Source organism: Lissotriton vulgaris, chromosome 12 (genome assembly GCF_964263255.1).
Source record: "Lissotriton vulgaris chromosome 12, aLisVul1.2, whole genome shotgun sequence".
Lineage (NCBI taxonomy): Eukaryota > Metazoa > Chordata > Amphibia > Caudata > Salamandridae > Lissotriton > Lissotriton vulgaris.
This window is the reverse complement of record NC_141700.1, coordinates 433,952,483-433,969,055: the sequence shown is the minus strand read 5'-3', so window position 1 is coordinate 433,969,055 and position 16,573 is coordinate 433,952,483. Positions and strand designations below refer to the sequence as shown.

The 16,573-nt window shown below is 41.9% G+C and overlaps 1 protein-coding gene across 1 annotated transcript in view; it reads right to left on the bottom strand.

Moving 5' to 3' along the window:
• Window positions 1–16,573, bottom strand: part of SLC12A4 (solute carrier family 12 member 4) — a 533,265-nt gene that overhangs the window by 98,296 nt on the left and 418,396 nt on the right. Inside the window, exons 15-17 of the mRNA XM_086945194.1 lie at window positions 16,423–16,542; window positions 14,233–14,337; window positions 9,162–9,330 (exon numbers count right to left, since the gene is read on the bottom strand). Coding sequence (XP_086801320.1) covers window positions 9,162–9,330; window positions 14,233–14,337; window positions 16,423–16,542 — 394 coding nt within the window. The remainder of the gene's footprint in view (window positions 1–9,161; window positions 9,331–14,232; window positions 14,338–16,422; window positions 16,543–16,573) is intronic.

Genomic DNA, 16,573 nt, shown 5'->3' with positions numbered 1-16,573 from the left:
AAGTCAGGGGCAGGGGGCCAGAGAAAAAATGGCGAAGAAACAATACACAATACAAATTAAAAGCGGAGCAGGCACAGAGGGAAGACAGGGGCAGGGGGCCAGAGAAAAACGGTGGAGAAACAATACACAATACAAATTGAAAGCGGAGCAGGCACGGAGGGAAGTCAGGGGCAGGGGGCCAGACCTAACAGGGGCACAAGACTACTCCTGGCAGCGGCAGCGGCGGCAGCGGGAGGAGAACGGTCACACCCGGGTTGGCCCAGGCGGCAGGAGGAGCGACCGGACTGACCAGGTCTCTCTATTTCTTGATCGATTACCGTTGTTGCCCTGCTTAGATAGTGGTCCAATGTTCCCTTAAGCAAGCCCCCCTGAGAGATAGTGTTTCTACAAATCCCTTTGCAGGACATAGTATGGCTAGTATTAATATGTTTAGCACAGAGCATATAACCCCAACAGACAACTAGAGCGTGTAGCTTAAAAGCCAATGTTAATTCCCATAAGGAGAGCTAAAGTACACAGTGTCAGTAATCTATAAGTGTAGCTTAGATCATTTTACCTCCTTTTAACGGAGCATCAAGGGGGGGGGGTGGACCAGCCCGGCCTCTACCGGCCCCTGACGGCCACAGACGGCCACAGACGGTCCCGCCCTTGTCCCGGGCTTCTCCCACACGCGGTCCCGCAACGTGGGGGCTCACGGTTCTTTTATGCGCCTCCGGGCACAGGATTAGCGGCAGCGGCCGCAAAGGATCCCGGGCAGTGTAGTCTTCTCCCTCCACCCGGCGGCACCTAGATGGTGTGCTGCGGCGGCGGGAGGGCGAACAGGGCAGCCCACAGGTTTCGCGGCAACAGGGAAGCCTGCAGGGGTCCCGACAGCAGTTTGGTAGAGGTAAGCATGCCCCCCAAGTGATTAACAAAAGCCCCTGCTCCACCGGGGCTCAGGGTTCTTTTATGCGCCTCTGGGCGCAGGATTAGCAGCAGCGGCCGCAATGGATCCCGGGCAGTGTAGTCTTCTCCCTCCACCCGGCGGCAGCTAGATGGTGTGCTGCGGCGGTGGGAGGGAGAACAGGGCAGCCCACAGGTTTCGCGGCAACAGGGCAGCCAGCAGGGCTCCCGACAGCAGTTTGGTAGAGGTAAGCACGCCCCCAAGTGATTAACAAAAGCCCCTGCTCCACCGGGGCTCAGGGTTCTTTTATGCGCCTCCGGGCGCAGGATTAGCGGCAGCGGCCGCAAAGGATCCCGGGCAGTGTGGTCTTCTCCCTCCACCAGGCGGCAGCTAGATGGTGTGCTGCGGCGGTGGGAGGGAGAACAGGGCAGCCCACAGGTTTCGCGGCAACAGGGCAGCCAGCAGGGGTGCCAACAGCAGTTTGGTAGAGGTAAGCACACCCCCCAAGTGATTAACAAAAGCCCCCGCTCCACCGGGGCTCACGGTTCTTTCATGCGCCTCCGGGCGCAGGATTAGCGGCAGCGGACGCAAAGGATCCCTGGCAGTGTAGTCTTCTCCCTCCACCCGGCGGCCGCTAGATGGTGTGCTGCGGCGGCTGGAGGAAGAACAGGGCAGCCCACAGGTTTTGCGGCAACAGGGCAGCCAGCAGGGGTCCCAACAGCAGTTTGGTAGAGGTAAGCACGCCCCCCAAGTGATTAACAAAAGCACCCCATAAGTGCCCACTCATCTTAACGAGAAAAAAACACTTTGGTCACCGAACATATTATAGAATAGATGTGGTAAGAAGCACACAAATTCTGTAGAACACTTTCCAGGAAACACACACAATGGGTGTCCTAAGCAGGAACACATACTGGTCCTGGCAGAGTGATAGAACGAGGAGGAGCTTGTCAAATGTGCACAGTGCCAGGATCTGTGGACCCTGTACTCTGTTCCCCATATATTCCACATTGTCAAACTCAGATGAAACATAGAAATCTTTCCAATTGTTCTATTGTCTCGGTTTGGTGTTGGTTAATGAGGACAGAGGAACGTATTCTCTGCCATAGTTTCATTTTATATATTAGGAGTATGGGAAATTGTGTGGGCCTAGCTTCATGAAGCAGTAGCAGACAGCAATGTTATTGTAGTAGTAGTAGTAGCTTCCTAAACAGAAGTTGTGGTCAGAATAACAGTCATGTGCTTGTGGGGTTTGATTTAATGATCTCAGATTCCACAAATCAGGAAATGCATGATAAGCGGGAAAATGGTAACATGTAAATGGCAGAATACTAACCATCACAGTGTAGATTGGATACAGTTACACTCAATCCCCAAATAACAATTGATGGTGCTGGAAGATGGATACATTTACCCAAATGCAACAACTGAGCCACTACACCACATCTTTTACCTACCTTTTTTGATCTAGAAGGATACATGCAGAAAACACTTTCAATTCAGTTGAATTGCCTCTTACATTTTAAATGTAATAACTCTAAAGAGTAGTAGTTAAAATATTAAAATTTTGCACAAAAATAGAAAATAAAACCTATACGAAAAAATTGTAAAGCACTTCACAAAAACAAAGGAAATTAAGCATCAACGAAAAGACCGGTCATTAACGAAAACAACTACACCTATATTGGACACCCTATGTATGTAAGCGGATGCTTCTTCTACAGTATTTACAGAGAGGTTTGACCAACAACAACCATCTCAAAGAACCCACTGCCACTACTAAAAACTGTGCATGATGTCCAAGACTGCTATTTTGAGCATGAAGTCTAGTATGTATTTAATTAGAATGGAATTGCTGTCGAATTCTATTTCTGAATCTTAACATTACCAAACCTAACTGTGGTATTATGAAATGCTACAAAAGTTGTTTTCCAACCCCCGCTCCCCACCTCATCCTTGAGCACGTGCGTGCCTGGTGAATGACACACATCTATACCCCATGAGTGTGAGCCCTCGCCAGCTCAGCACCCAGCAAAATAACCATATTGGTGATAAGTTGAAGATTGCTGGGAGGGTGATAGTGATAGGAAAGATCCGAGGATCAGAAGCAATGAGGAAGCGAAGAGGTGGATTTATTCTACCCCTTCACTCTGGTTTCCTACTATTCCTAGTATCTGCAGAACCCATGTGGGTTTGCCCGTGTAGCAGCCATGTACATGCATCTGGCTGGAACATGGGTGAAAAATGAACAATACAACCTTGAGTGTGCTAGCGTCTGCACATATAGTTGCAGGAACAAAAAGTGTACAAAAGATAGTAGAAATGGATATATAATGTTATTCACCTTGCAACAGTAACCTCAGAACCCATCTTTTCCACAACCACACAATGTTTTGTGATGTAAATATGGTGGGAGGAGTGTCCTTCGTTAAAGCTTCTTTAGCTGAAGAGGAGTGAGTGCAGTAGACTAGGTCAGCACACCTTTGGCAAAATCGAGGTTGAGTACACATGACTACCTTGTATCAATGAGAAAATGCCTAACCGCTGATGCCTTCTTTGAAATCTCACTAACATGGTTTTCAGGGTTTATGATGACAACATTGGCTAACTTTCTCCAGAGCACTCTGAGCTCACAACATAGCATAGGTTCCAATAGCATGTGATTGGGAGAGGTGCAGGTTCAAAGCCCACCTGGTGATGGGTCATTGCAGGAGGGGAAATAAGATGAAGAAAGCTAAGGACTTGGTACTAATAGCATGATTTAAGGATAACATATATTCCCTTTTCTGTTTCTATTAGTGCTAATTTCACCCAAATTGGCTTTATATATAACATATTTTCTAGCTATCTAGAGGAAGTAAGGGGGCCCATCGCTCGGCTAGGGAACTATTAGTCAAACTCCAGCTACCTGTTGATGCACTGTGACCTTGCAAATGGCTTCATATCGACAATCAGAACATCAGGGCTGTCTGAGAAGTGACCTATGTGGTTGAATGCCAACTCCATTGTTATCATGCACTGAAGTTGAAAGATTAAGGGGAAGAAAAAAGAAACGTTGCTGATTTTCAAGTCAGAAGAGGCCTGGTGACATTTTTTTGGGGTTTGCAAATGGGAGCTTTTATAATCAGACCCGGTCTTTCCAGGATGTGGCCACAAAAGTATTGCATACTTTGAGGTCGTATTTTTGATTCTGCTTTCAAGCCAGCATGTGGCAAAATGGCAGTCTGCTATGAAGATGACAAAAAAATAATGCTGAAGAAAACGTTCACTGAAGGATGAGGACGGAGGTGGCATGAAAGTGTGGAGTACGAAATGAGCAATGTATAGTCCACATTGATAGGTGGAAAGGGTACTTGGTAAGGGGTGCACACCCATAGCTCTTCACACAGCATGTATGTGTGGTGGAGGGGACTGCAAACAGCATGACCTGCAACTTTGAAAGTAGTCACTGTTCCGGCTACTACTCCCTGGCTGAAAAAAAGCATGAAAAATGGATTTACAGTATTGTGTCATAACTGCATTTATTTAGTGCTTACTACCATTGACAAGGCATTGAAATGCTGTATGGCAGGACCCATGCTATTCCAGAGCCTAGGGTTAGTGGTTAATCCAGTGGTTTTTGAGGTTAGTCTTGTGCCCTGAAGGTAAGCATTTACTCCAGTTCCTATGTGGTAGAATAATGCGGGATCATGATGTGTGTTCATGCATATGGTTAATGTGATTAATACATAGGACACATGAACTTAGCTATTACCATGTTGGGGGATATGGTTTCAAAGGAGGAGAGTTTATGATCTGTGAGATGAGGTGTGACCAATGGCAGGCAGGCAACTTGAGGGAGTCTACATTAAGAGAGAGGATGGAGGGTAAGGAGATGGTCATTTGATAGGAACAAAGGAGAGAGAACAATAGTTTTAACTCAAGGTCACTTTGGCATGCAGAGATTTGGCAAAATAATGGGAGGAGGATTTCTAAGACAGCATGAAATCTGAGGATGTAAAACTGTTGAAGAAAACAAACATTTTCATGTAGCATAGTCTATGTGGCTGTAACATTTGTACTGTTCTTACTCATCCTACGCGAGGAGCTCAAATGTTTATCCCACACGACAAGAGCACTATGACTTATATGAGATTATGTACACAAACGCGTGCCCCACAACACAAAGTTGCATGTAAACCTGCACAAAAAACTTCCTTAAACATCTGAAGGAAAACACAATGTATTATTGAATAAAACATGATGTGGCATTGGGTATTGTTTGCTAAAGGTCATTCAAAAAGGCACACAGAGGGAGGTAGCAAACATTTAAATATCGCCGCTTTGAAAGAAGGAGGAATATGTTATCAAACACATAACAAATAAAGAACTAAAGAGATGTATCCATATGTACCCGTCACCACATGCTGCCCGGTCACTAACACAATACAGAAAACCGGGCAATTAAAAGTAGCTGAAGCTTTTTCCATCATCGATTGCATAATTTAAAACCTTTCAGAATATGATTATATGGTGTATTGCATGAAAATACTTATTGTCTACACTTAAAGCGTGTGTCATATAATCAACAGAATATGTCTCCAGTCTGGGGCCCAGCTCAAAAATCAGTTTTATTTGTTGCATAAGTGCACAGTCAGTGAGGCATGTTTCTGACCTTTACGTACATTTGCAATTGGATTGGGTGGATAATTCCATTTGCTAGTTTCTGTCAGTCTCATTTACAGTGAAGATACTTCACAGCCTGGTGTGATTTATCCTACAAAGGAGACACAAAAGCCCAGGAGAACAAATGCTACCAGTTAGGGGAGAATGATGTCGCCGTTCCAGCAATTAATTTGCCCTCCTGCTGTGAAGACACTGTACCAGCCTGGCATTATTTACTACAAACGAAATTTAGGAGCCCTGGGGACCAAATGGAACAGGTTCGAAGGCATGGCTTCTTTTGGTGCAGCAGGTGCAGTGTTACCGGGGCCCTGAGGCTTGAGAAGCACACTCAACCGAGAGGATTGCTATATTTTATCATTCAAAAAGCAGCCAGGGCCCATTTTCCTCCTTACAGATGGGCCCATGACACATCGGCCACACTACTATCCACGATGCCATCTGGCTCCCCTGGGACCTGAGTGAATTAACGAAGACATTTCAATAAGTAATTGTATTTCTTGGGTAAATACAGCACATTTCGCAATATATGTATTCTTTGTATGTGCATGTCAACTAATATGAGAAAACAAGTGAATTGGGATTTTGCAAAGATGGTGGCAGGCTCAGCAGAGAGGGCAATGAAACTGCGGCTTCATCAAATAAGATGCCAGTAACACTCCAGTTGGCTCAGGTGAAGAGCTTCACACATGGGATGTGACTCTGGTATCCGGACCTGGGTTGGGTGGAGCTTGCGGTTGCACCTACTCCTGCGCAAGCTGACCAATCAGACAGCAATGGGGCCGATCAGCACCTACTTGGTCAGAGCAGCTAACTGGAAATCAGCGCATGTCCCTATGCCAAACCGACAAACTACCCCCAGTGGCAAAAAGAAGGGGGCAACAGCTCATAATGAAAGCAAGAAAATTACCCCACTTCCCCAAAACTGCTTTGGAGGTAAAAACAGCAGTGGGACTGAAGTGGGACCGTGGTTTCCCTGGGAACGGTGAAGATCATCCTTCATCTACAATCCTCCACCCTTTAGTGCTTCTTAATACAAGAGTGAGCGCAAGCTTGTAGGAGCGATGGAAAATGGCTAATATTACGGTATTTCTTATCTTTATGATGGTGTCATGTAAATTTCGCCCAAGCCCCGCTATTGAATTGGAAACTATGTTAAACTGTGAAACCCCATGAGACCACCAGCCAAGACATTTTTAATAAGCTAACTCAGCTTACATCTTTGTAATGCACCACCTGCCTAACAGCGAATGAAAATTTAGATACATATTGATCCACAGGGATTAGAGCTGCCTTTTTCTTTTCTTTTGTCATCTACGGGACTACAGTTTATTATTTTGCACAACGTGAAGCGTTTTCTGGATTCCGAGGCCAGCATGACTCCTGTGCTTTTTTTACACCCTCACAGTAGAAGAACTTTAGCTAGCATAGTCTTATTTCATTTTCAATTAATGGAAAACAGTTGACAGCATAACACAAAGTACTGGGGTGTTCTATTTTTTTGGTGAAACTCCATATGTAGTGCGCTGTCTCACTAAAAAAAATCAAAACAAATGTAAATAACCAAATTAAAATTAGAACATTTTGATTATATCACACTTGTTGAAAAGGTGCTCTTTAGTAGCATAAGAAATAAATGTCAAAAACTGTCAACCAAGGACGGCAGGGGATCCACTGATGTGTTTGAACATTACTTCAAGCAAATATACCACAACTTGTGTACTGTGGCATCCTGCTAGACTGCTGCAGTCTCCTAGTTTTGTTATCAACCTCCTCGATTGGCCTTTGCTGTTCACCAGAAATTCTTACATTCATGACATCAAGCATAGGTCTCGATTATTTTCCTGCCTGAGGTCACAAAATCTGGCATGCATCTCGATTATTCGTCTACCTGAGGTTACGAAATCTAGCATGCATCTTGATTGTTTGCCTACCTGAGGTCACGAGATCTAGCATAAATCTCGATTATTCACCTACGTGAGGTCACAAAATCTAGCTTACATCAGATTATTCATCTACCTGAAGTCATGACATCTAGCATACATCTTGATTAATCGCTTACCTCAGGACTGGTTTTCCACTATGCAGGCACTTACTTAATTTTCTTCTTCAAATTGGAAATAGGTCCTGGCGATTGCAAATATTTCATTGAGTGCGCTAGCTGGTATTGACAATATATGTGCCTTTGTCTCGATAGTTGGCGTTAAAAACAGTTTTCCCCTCTAGTTTGGAATTGGCTTGATGTTGGAGATAGTTTTCTCTCTGAACAACTTATAATGTGTGCTTATTTAGCAAGATTAATTTGAAACCCACAAGCAGAAACCTTTCAAACTACAGGTGCTATTTGTAGTATTCACAAGAATTACAGAAAGCTTGAAACAGAAAACCTTGAACAACCCCAATGAACTAATGTTTCTAACAGCCAGTACAAGAATCTTTGTGCTACAGCAACAACTGTATGCAACACGCGCCCTGCTCTTCATACCAAAAGCCTTACGGCCTCCTCCAACATGAATGGCATTCTGTGTCGTACTTCAAAAGGTAACTCTTCATTGGGACTAACCTAGTCCCTGTATACGACCCATGCTCCAGCATGGTCGGCCTGAACTTGTGACTTTCTCTGGTCTAACGCAACCAGATGATCATGAGTGGCACTCTGTGCTTGTAGGTGCTATTTTCACCAAACATTTTAAAATTGAATATCTCTGGTTCCGATTGTATTTTTGTAAATCTGGTATCAATTTATTTATTAAACTTTACTCTACTTTTCTAAATTGGTTTGCAATTGTTTTTGTGTTGGGTTTTCACTTTATTACGGTTTGCGTGCTGCATAAATACTTTACATATTGCCTCCAAGTTAAGCCTGACCACTTTGTGCTAAGCAACCAGGGGGTCAAGTACAGGCTAATTTAGAGAATGTTGGTGGTTCACCCTGATGAGGATTGTGGCTGGTGTCGAAGTGGTGCTAACCCACCCCACTCAACCAATAACACAATTTCTTACACTACACAATGAAAAGAGCTGGAGTATATAAACTGTATTGAAAAAAGCAAAATATAGAACAACAAAATGTGCTGCATAGGGGTAAAATAAAATATATGTCCCCAAAAAACTACTTCCTTATGACTCAGAAAAAAACAGCTGTGGTGTGGTATTTGAAAGTATTTTACATTGCAATTTTCTTATACATCTAACAGAGATAACTCCCACACTACTGATGTTTATTCCTAATAGATATTGTACTTCATTTAGCTTGCATGTGTTTTAAAAATGAAATGTTTTTAGCAGAAGACATTACCATTATAGATTTTTTGAATTGTATTTTCTTTTCACTTTTATAGATTAATACATTTCTAAAATTAACTAATATGACATTATTTTCAGTTATCAGCAGCACAATATGGTTTTGTTTTCAGTACTGGATTAAATTGAGCCTTCCAAATAATCAAAATGTCAACATCTCTTGTTGAAATGACAATTTCATTTAGAAATGGAGTGCAGGGAATGAATGTGACAGGGATGCAATACGTTTTGGCACATGCAACAAATTCAATAGTTTTAACTCTCATCCTGTCTTTATAAAATACTTAGCACAAATTAAAAATAGAATATATACCTGTTCGGAGGCTTGGCCTTCTCCAAAACTTTCAAGGAAGTTTCCTTGTATGGCAGTGCCAACAATAGTCAACCCTTTGCCAGCTTTCAGTTGGGAAGCAAAAGTTAGCAGCCGGGGGTACTTCACATGCAAGTCTTCATCTAGTTTGAGAAGCACTAGTAGCTGAGGTCTGGAGAAAGCAGAAGGCAAAAATTATCAACCTTGTGTAAATTAATGAGAGGTATTTGTAAAACCATCAAAGTATTTAAAGGTTACTCCATAACAAAGCATCACTAGAACCTTAGGAGCCATGCTGGAAAACATATACGACGCCTTAATGTAACATGCCCTGATCGGTCTAGCTAGGTATGGATTGGGCTGTAGATTCTTGTTTGTAATACATGGAAATCTTGTTATCTAGCCTGATACTCACAAGCTAAATTGTGTGCAACTACTGAAAAGACTCACCAGCCAAACCTATAAAATTCAACTTTCCCAAATGTGTTTTTGCTAATTTGACAAGCTACATTTTCTATGTGCTTTCATGTTCTCCATGTATGTTTTCCAACCTGTTCCAAATGCAGCAAAGTCACTTCACTTCACACAATATTGCCCCCCCCCCCACGCCCTCCCCCCCCAGGGCTCTCCACTATCCCCATCCTTGAGCACAATCAAAATGCAAGCAGGACCCACCATTAGCAAAATATTGCAATAGAAGCTTCAAACATGTCTGAACTAAGTCACTACTCTCTGTTTAAATGGAAGAGCATTTGTAAAAGCTTTAACATTCTAACTGCAATGAGGGCTGATTATTAGCTCTGCCCAGTTGCAGTAGCTTCAACAAATTCTGAACATATCCAATACATATGGTTTAATCTCCAGTTTATTCAAATGTGAACATTCTAATTGCAGTCAGAGTCCAAAATTTGTTCTGGAAGAAGCTTGAACAGTTACTGATTTTTATAGCCACTTTTCTATTCTTCTCTATGATCAACCACCAAATCCCACTACATAACGTACTATCCTCAAAAAAATAAAATACTTTCTTTATCAAAGTAAATATGTAACCTAAAAATACTCAATAGGTAACTTGTATTAAGTTGGATTTTGCCATCCTGGTGTCCTGATGACATTAACAAACAACTCGCTCTTCAGCTTTTTGGTTTGTTATGTCACCAGAAGTCCTCACTTCAACATTGCACCATATTACATGGTTATCTGTTATTTAAACACTAATCATAACTGAAATGATCTTCAGGCAGTCAGTGCTACCTCTCTGCTTCTCTTTAGAGATATCTGTACCTAGATGGTCTAAAACTATTTAAAGTTGAATGTTTAAAAAACTGAAGTTATGTAGAACAGAGGCTCACAATCTGTTATCAATTCTCCAGGTGAAGTTGCTTTCTTCATCCAATATTTTTTCAGTTATAACTTCTAAAGAGAATGTTGCCATATGTGAGACATTAAGGAGGAAATGGAGTGATCTCACTTGATAGCACACATCACAATTACAGCAATGCCGTGCATCTGGGGCCGATGAAGGATGCGTTGAAACAGACAAGTAATGCAAAATGCTGGTAGAGGTCCCCAAATTCTGTCCAGTCACAACTCTCCTTTTAGAACCACTGATAAAGCCTAAGTGAGCCGAAACATGTCTGGAGTCGCTTATATTCCCATTCAGAGGGAAACTGTCCTGGCAATTCCGGATAAACTATTCCTACTGCAGCATGATAAAGGTTATTTCACAAATGGACGGGTTCTGTCTGAGGTGGCACGGTAGGCAAAAACGGTGACTGGAAGGTGGCCTCAAACAAATACCATTGATTGAGCTGAATTCAAGCATTCCACCCATCAGCGTTTCGCTTTTCTGCTTAAGGCGATGTGTGTGGTACATCGTTTAGTGCCCAGCTTCAGTTTGCATTTCATATAACAAGCTAAAGTGTTACACACCCTTGAGTGAGCTCTGTTCTGCTGACTTTCTGCTATTGCACATTCCTGGATCTATACAGCCAAGACAGGAGGGTCTGCTATAACATATCGACCCCCCCCCCCAAAAAAAAAGACCTGGAATGAACTCCAGGCACCTTGAGGTTATTCTACAACCCTCTTGTGTTTTGTAAAAAAAAGCTCATGGCAGGGTTTTTCTAGAAATAGCTCCAATATCCTCAATGTCAAACAGTATCTTTCTTTGTTTTTTCCATCATCTTGTCTGATCTTCGCCCCAAGACACATATGGGTGAACGTTGGCCCTTTAAATATGTACTCGCTATAAAATAAGACCACTTTCAAAAAGGTCCTAGCAAAGTTTACTATTTCTAGCTCGACTGCGCGAGACTCATGTGATTTACAAAAAGACGCATATATATGGCAGGATTATGGTGACAGGGATGGTGTAGGCAAAGTCAACCGTGTGGGAGAGTTCAAAGACAAGTGAGATTTTTTTTAAGACCAGTAAATCACTTAATGGACAAAACAGCGCACATCATGGTGTATCCTAGCCACAGCCCTCCTTTAATTGCAAAAGCAGCAATAAAATAAATAAACCATTATTAACAGGAACAATATTTTTAATTTCATTACTTTTTGAAAAGTCACGGAATGCACTGTAAATCTGGCATTGGTTTAATTTTTTCAGGTTCTCCATTTGTGTATCGCATTATTCTTGTATTCGTAGCTCAAACCACAGCACAAAATATCCAGAAGGGAAAACATGCACTATTCAGACAAAGAAGCTATCATTGCAAGTGTTGATTGCGACTTCTTGAAATCTTCTTAATATACATGAGACCCAGCCAATCAGATCTGGTGCAGTCATTTGGGAATCCTAGGCCCAATTAAATGTAGCAGTCGTGACCCTACCCCATTACAAGAAACTGGGCAATACTAAAGCTTTCAGTTCCAATCTGAACCCTATGTTCTGAGGTCCTCTTATATCCTTCTGTAGCACTGGCCAGGCAACAAAGGCTCTAGCCCCCACATGCATCAATCTAGGATTTAGCATTTCTTAAATAGCGAAAATTAAGGAATCGCTATTTAGGAAATGCAAAATGCTATGCATCAAGAAATCCTAAAAGTTTTTAGGATTTCTTAATTTTCGGAAATTGCGATTCCTTAATTGCGAAGTGCAATTAAGGAATGGCATTACATTGATTCCTATGGGCCTAGAGGCCCATAGGAATCAATGTAGTCAATTGGAAGGCAGTAGCAAATTGCGAGTGGCACTTAGAAAATTTCATGGGTGCAGGGGGGGGTCCAAAGGACCCCCCCCTGCACCCCTGAAATGCATTTGAAAGTGCATGTTTCACACACACATGTCCTAAGGACATGTGTGTCTGTAACTGGACAGTTTAAAAAATGCATTTTTAAGCATTTTTAAACAATTTCGCAAATTACCACGAGGTTGAACCTCGTGGTAATTTGCACTTCCAATTTGAATAATCACAATTTTTTTTAAATGATGCATAGCTTTTAAGGAATCGCAAATTTGCAATTCCTTAAAAGCAATCGCATTTTTGGAATTCGGTAAAAATACCGAATTACTCAAAAATGCTTGATGCATCCCAAACACATATTTAGGAAGTGCAAACGGCCGAATTTACCGATTCACACCGTTTGCACTTCCTAAATAGGTTGATGCATGTGCCCCTAGATGTACTATTTAGAAGCTGTGATGAAAGCTGGCAGGAGAAGGAAAACCTACAACTCCTTTAGCCAGAGAAGGCAATTAATTATTCGGGTTACGACATCAAAAAACAAGAAAACAAGTATCTTCTATGAACTTGGAGATGCTAGCCAGTGAAGCAAGAGGTGTTGTCTATAATCAATATATCCAGTGGTACTGTTAGAGGCAGTTGAATTGAGCATGAATCTGCCAGATGCTGTTGCAAGAGCAGGGTGCATCCTGCCTTGCAAGCAAGGCTGAGACATATGTCCAGGAACTAAAATATCTGTAAAGCCTCCATTTCTCTAGATTTTAAACGAGATGTGTATGCAGTCAGAAATATATCCTTTCTCTATTATGAATGTTGGGTGTCTGGCTATTGTGAACAGCTATATATATGTATGAGCATGTTGTCAAATTTCAGTCTAATGAAAACCATTAGTTAAAAAGGGGCAATAAATAAATCTCTGGTCTGTGTCAATAATCACGTAATAGAAGGCAAATTATATACAAAATTATAAGGACTACAAACGACAGCAACAACTAAATCATAATTTCCCTATAATACATATACAATAGCAAGAGAAACCCCTTTTAGGCCATTAATCACAAATTGTACATCTTAGCAGAGGCTTTGACAAATCAGAGGGCAAACACACAATCACTATTACGTCTGAAAATCAATTTGATTTCTTTTATACTTTTTAATCTCAATAACTTTGCGTGTGGGGCTTTAATACCACATGGGTGGGCCTAAGTAATCAACAGTCAATTGACCAGCTGTGTGTGGAGTTAAAATCCCACCTACCAAATGTGTGTGGAGTTTACTGTGAGTTTGGTTCAAAAACCTAAGTGCTCTATTCCAGGAAGGTACGATAGAGGCCAGGACTGCTAGGAGACTGTGCACTCCTGGAAAACAAAGTGCAGATCATTGCAGTACCAGCATTAGCGATGAAAGAGTTTGTCTGCTCAGCCCTTTAGTCACCACTTTTGGATTACAGATCTGGGATAGATAGTGGCTTTCTGCCGAAACAGAGGCCTGTTATTTGCTGGTCTTAATGTCATTAGTGAGTTTGAGACCACATACAGGACCCACTTCTCTCCTCATATTAGCTCAAGGGCCTAAGGGGCACCACATCCCATGTCATGCTTGAATCCAGGCGTCACAAGTCCTTCTCCAACAGGGTGACAAGAGTCTTGTAGGTACAAAAAGGTGCCAATGTTACTACTTCAGTGCTAACCTAGGGCTGGAACTAAATTCTACTCCTTACAAGCCATGTTTACATGTGATTTGCTCGGTCTATGGTTGGTTTTCGGAGACGATACTCATTTAGGCTTCACAGTACAATTCCTAATCACTACACTGTTGCAGCTACTAAAAAATTAAACTAAAAGAAATGTCTGTCACATAATCAGCATGTGGTACCATACCTCCAGTTCTTAGTGTGGGGAGGGCCTGCCTCTAGTCTTAGCAGGGCATATCTGGCTGCACTGAGTGACAGACCACGGATGCCATCACCCCATTCTTTCTCTGCCCTGCAATGGAAATGAAAAACAATATGCAGAGTTAAAAAATAATTTACTGTGTAGCAACACATATGTCATATTAATAGATACAAGTTTACCCTAAACAGAAGAGGGTAGATCTCTTCACACAAATTTTTGAATTCGATCAATGTTTCTATTATTTATTAGTAATTCATGTTTAGAGCAAACCTTCTGCATTTGCAAGTTAAGTGGCAGTTTCAAGCTCCATTTAACACTGCCTGAAGTTGACGGCCCTATTGGGTTTCACAGGGAAGCCCTCAAAATAAGTAATACATTTAACACATGAAAAAAAATCTGAACATCAGGGCATGGATTGCAATTGCCTGAAGTGGAATGCCTCAAGGACTGAGGTCATCATCTTCGGCAATAACCCTTCTCTTTGGACACCGGACTGGTGGCCGCCAGAGCTGGACTCACTGCCTACACCCTCAACTAAAGTAAAGAACTTAGGATTCTTGGTAAAAAGCAAACAAATTCAAGGAGCAAGTCAACAAAATTACATCCGCATCTTTTTGCTCTATAAGGCTGATTAAAAAATAAATACATTCCTGCCCCTTGAACTTCTAAAACAGTAACTACACAGATTGACTATAGTAATAGTCTCTACCTTACTCTTGCCTTAGGTCTTTTGAAAACACTCCAGATCCTTCATAACGCTGCTGCTCGTTTCATCTTCAAAATTCCCAAATATGAATCGGCCAGAGAAGCCATCAAAAAAACTGCATTGGTTGCCAGTCAGACAACTATGTAAGTTCAAAGCCCTCTGTCTGGCAAATAAATCCCTGCACAGACTCATGCCAGACCATTTTAAGAGAAAACTGAAATGGTGCATATCAGCAAGGGCCCTGCGCTCAGGCTCTGCCAGGAACATGATGGTTCGCCCATTTAGAAAGGCCACTTTGGGGGGGGGGGGGGCTGGAGTTTTAGAGGACTACTGCTAAGCTCTGTATTAGTCTGCCACGGACTCTAAAAACAGCCCCTCCCTACCTAGTTTCAGAAAAGCCTTAAAAACCTGGTTTTTCACACAGGATTGAGAGGCATTCTGTGCACTCGCTCAACCAGTAGCGGACACTGTTGCTGCCTCAGTCAGACTTCTATAACACCAAGACGCCCTCGGGCAGGAGCTTCGCTTTATAAATCATATTTACCTTACATGCTCCAGGACAATGACACTTTTTGAAAACCATTGGGGATTTGACCTTAATCATACAGCAGTATGGGTGTTGAACGACTACGCTTTCCCCATGTTCTTAGGACTTGCTCGTCAGTAGTCCTATCTGGCTGTGAGAATTGTCAAGAAGAAGTAAGCCCCAATCTGTGTAGTTACATTGAATTGGCAATCATTAGGGATACGAATGATGCAGGCAACTGAGAAATTGTCAAGAAATTCTCTGTAGCTGGATTGATGTCAAGAACCATCAGCATCTACCTCTTACAAGTTACAAAATTCAGACAAAATAGCAATATACAGTACTAAAATAAACTGCATGTGTGGCAAGGATCCAGGATGGAAATGGTCTAGTTTAGGTGACTGGAAAGATAGACGGATTTGATAGAAATAACTCAGAGGGCTTAGAGTTTCATTCATAAATATTCTCAAAGAGGGGCATACATGAGAATCAAATCATATCATGCCAATGTGAAGGTACATAATACCATGTCTTCACATTGCAAATGTGCTATGCGTCATTTAATTTTCATTGTATGCAAGATGGCTGCCCCTTAAATATAAAAGTTACATTTGGATCCTAGATAACCTTAAATATTCTATTACCGAATTAACATAAATAGGAGGAGTGCGTGCAGTGTTTACATAAAGCTCTGATCAAAGCCATCTTGCGTGAAGCAGATTCACTTCTTTCTAGTACAAAGAAGTAATCTTATAATATTCCCACTGCACAAATTCTTCCGCGCTACCCTTATGCACTTCCTTTAATTCCTTTGAAATAAAATATTTTGCCTTTATGGAAGCCCCTTTCCTCTGAGAACGTATCTTTTCTACTACCACAGGCCAGAACATTTTACAGCTTGATTAGTTAGTATATTAAAAAAAGGGGAATAAAACAGACTTACCCTTGGTATTCAATGTACTTGTAGATCATTCCTGCTATAACCATAGCCACAAGAGCATAATACCAGGATGAAATGAACATCAATGCAAGACAAATACTCATCCCCAAGAATGAGAGGGCCCTAACAGAAAAAGAAAATACAATAGAAAAAT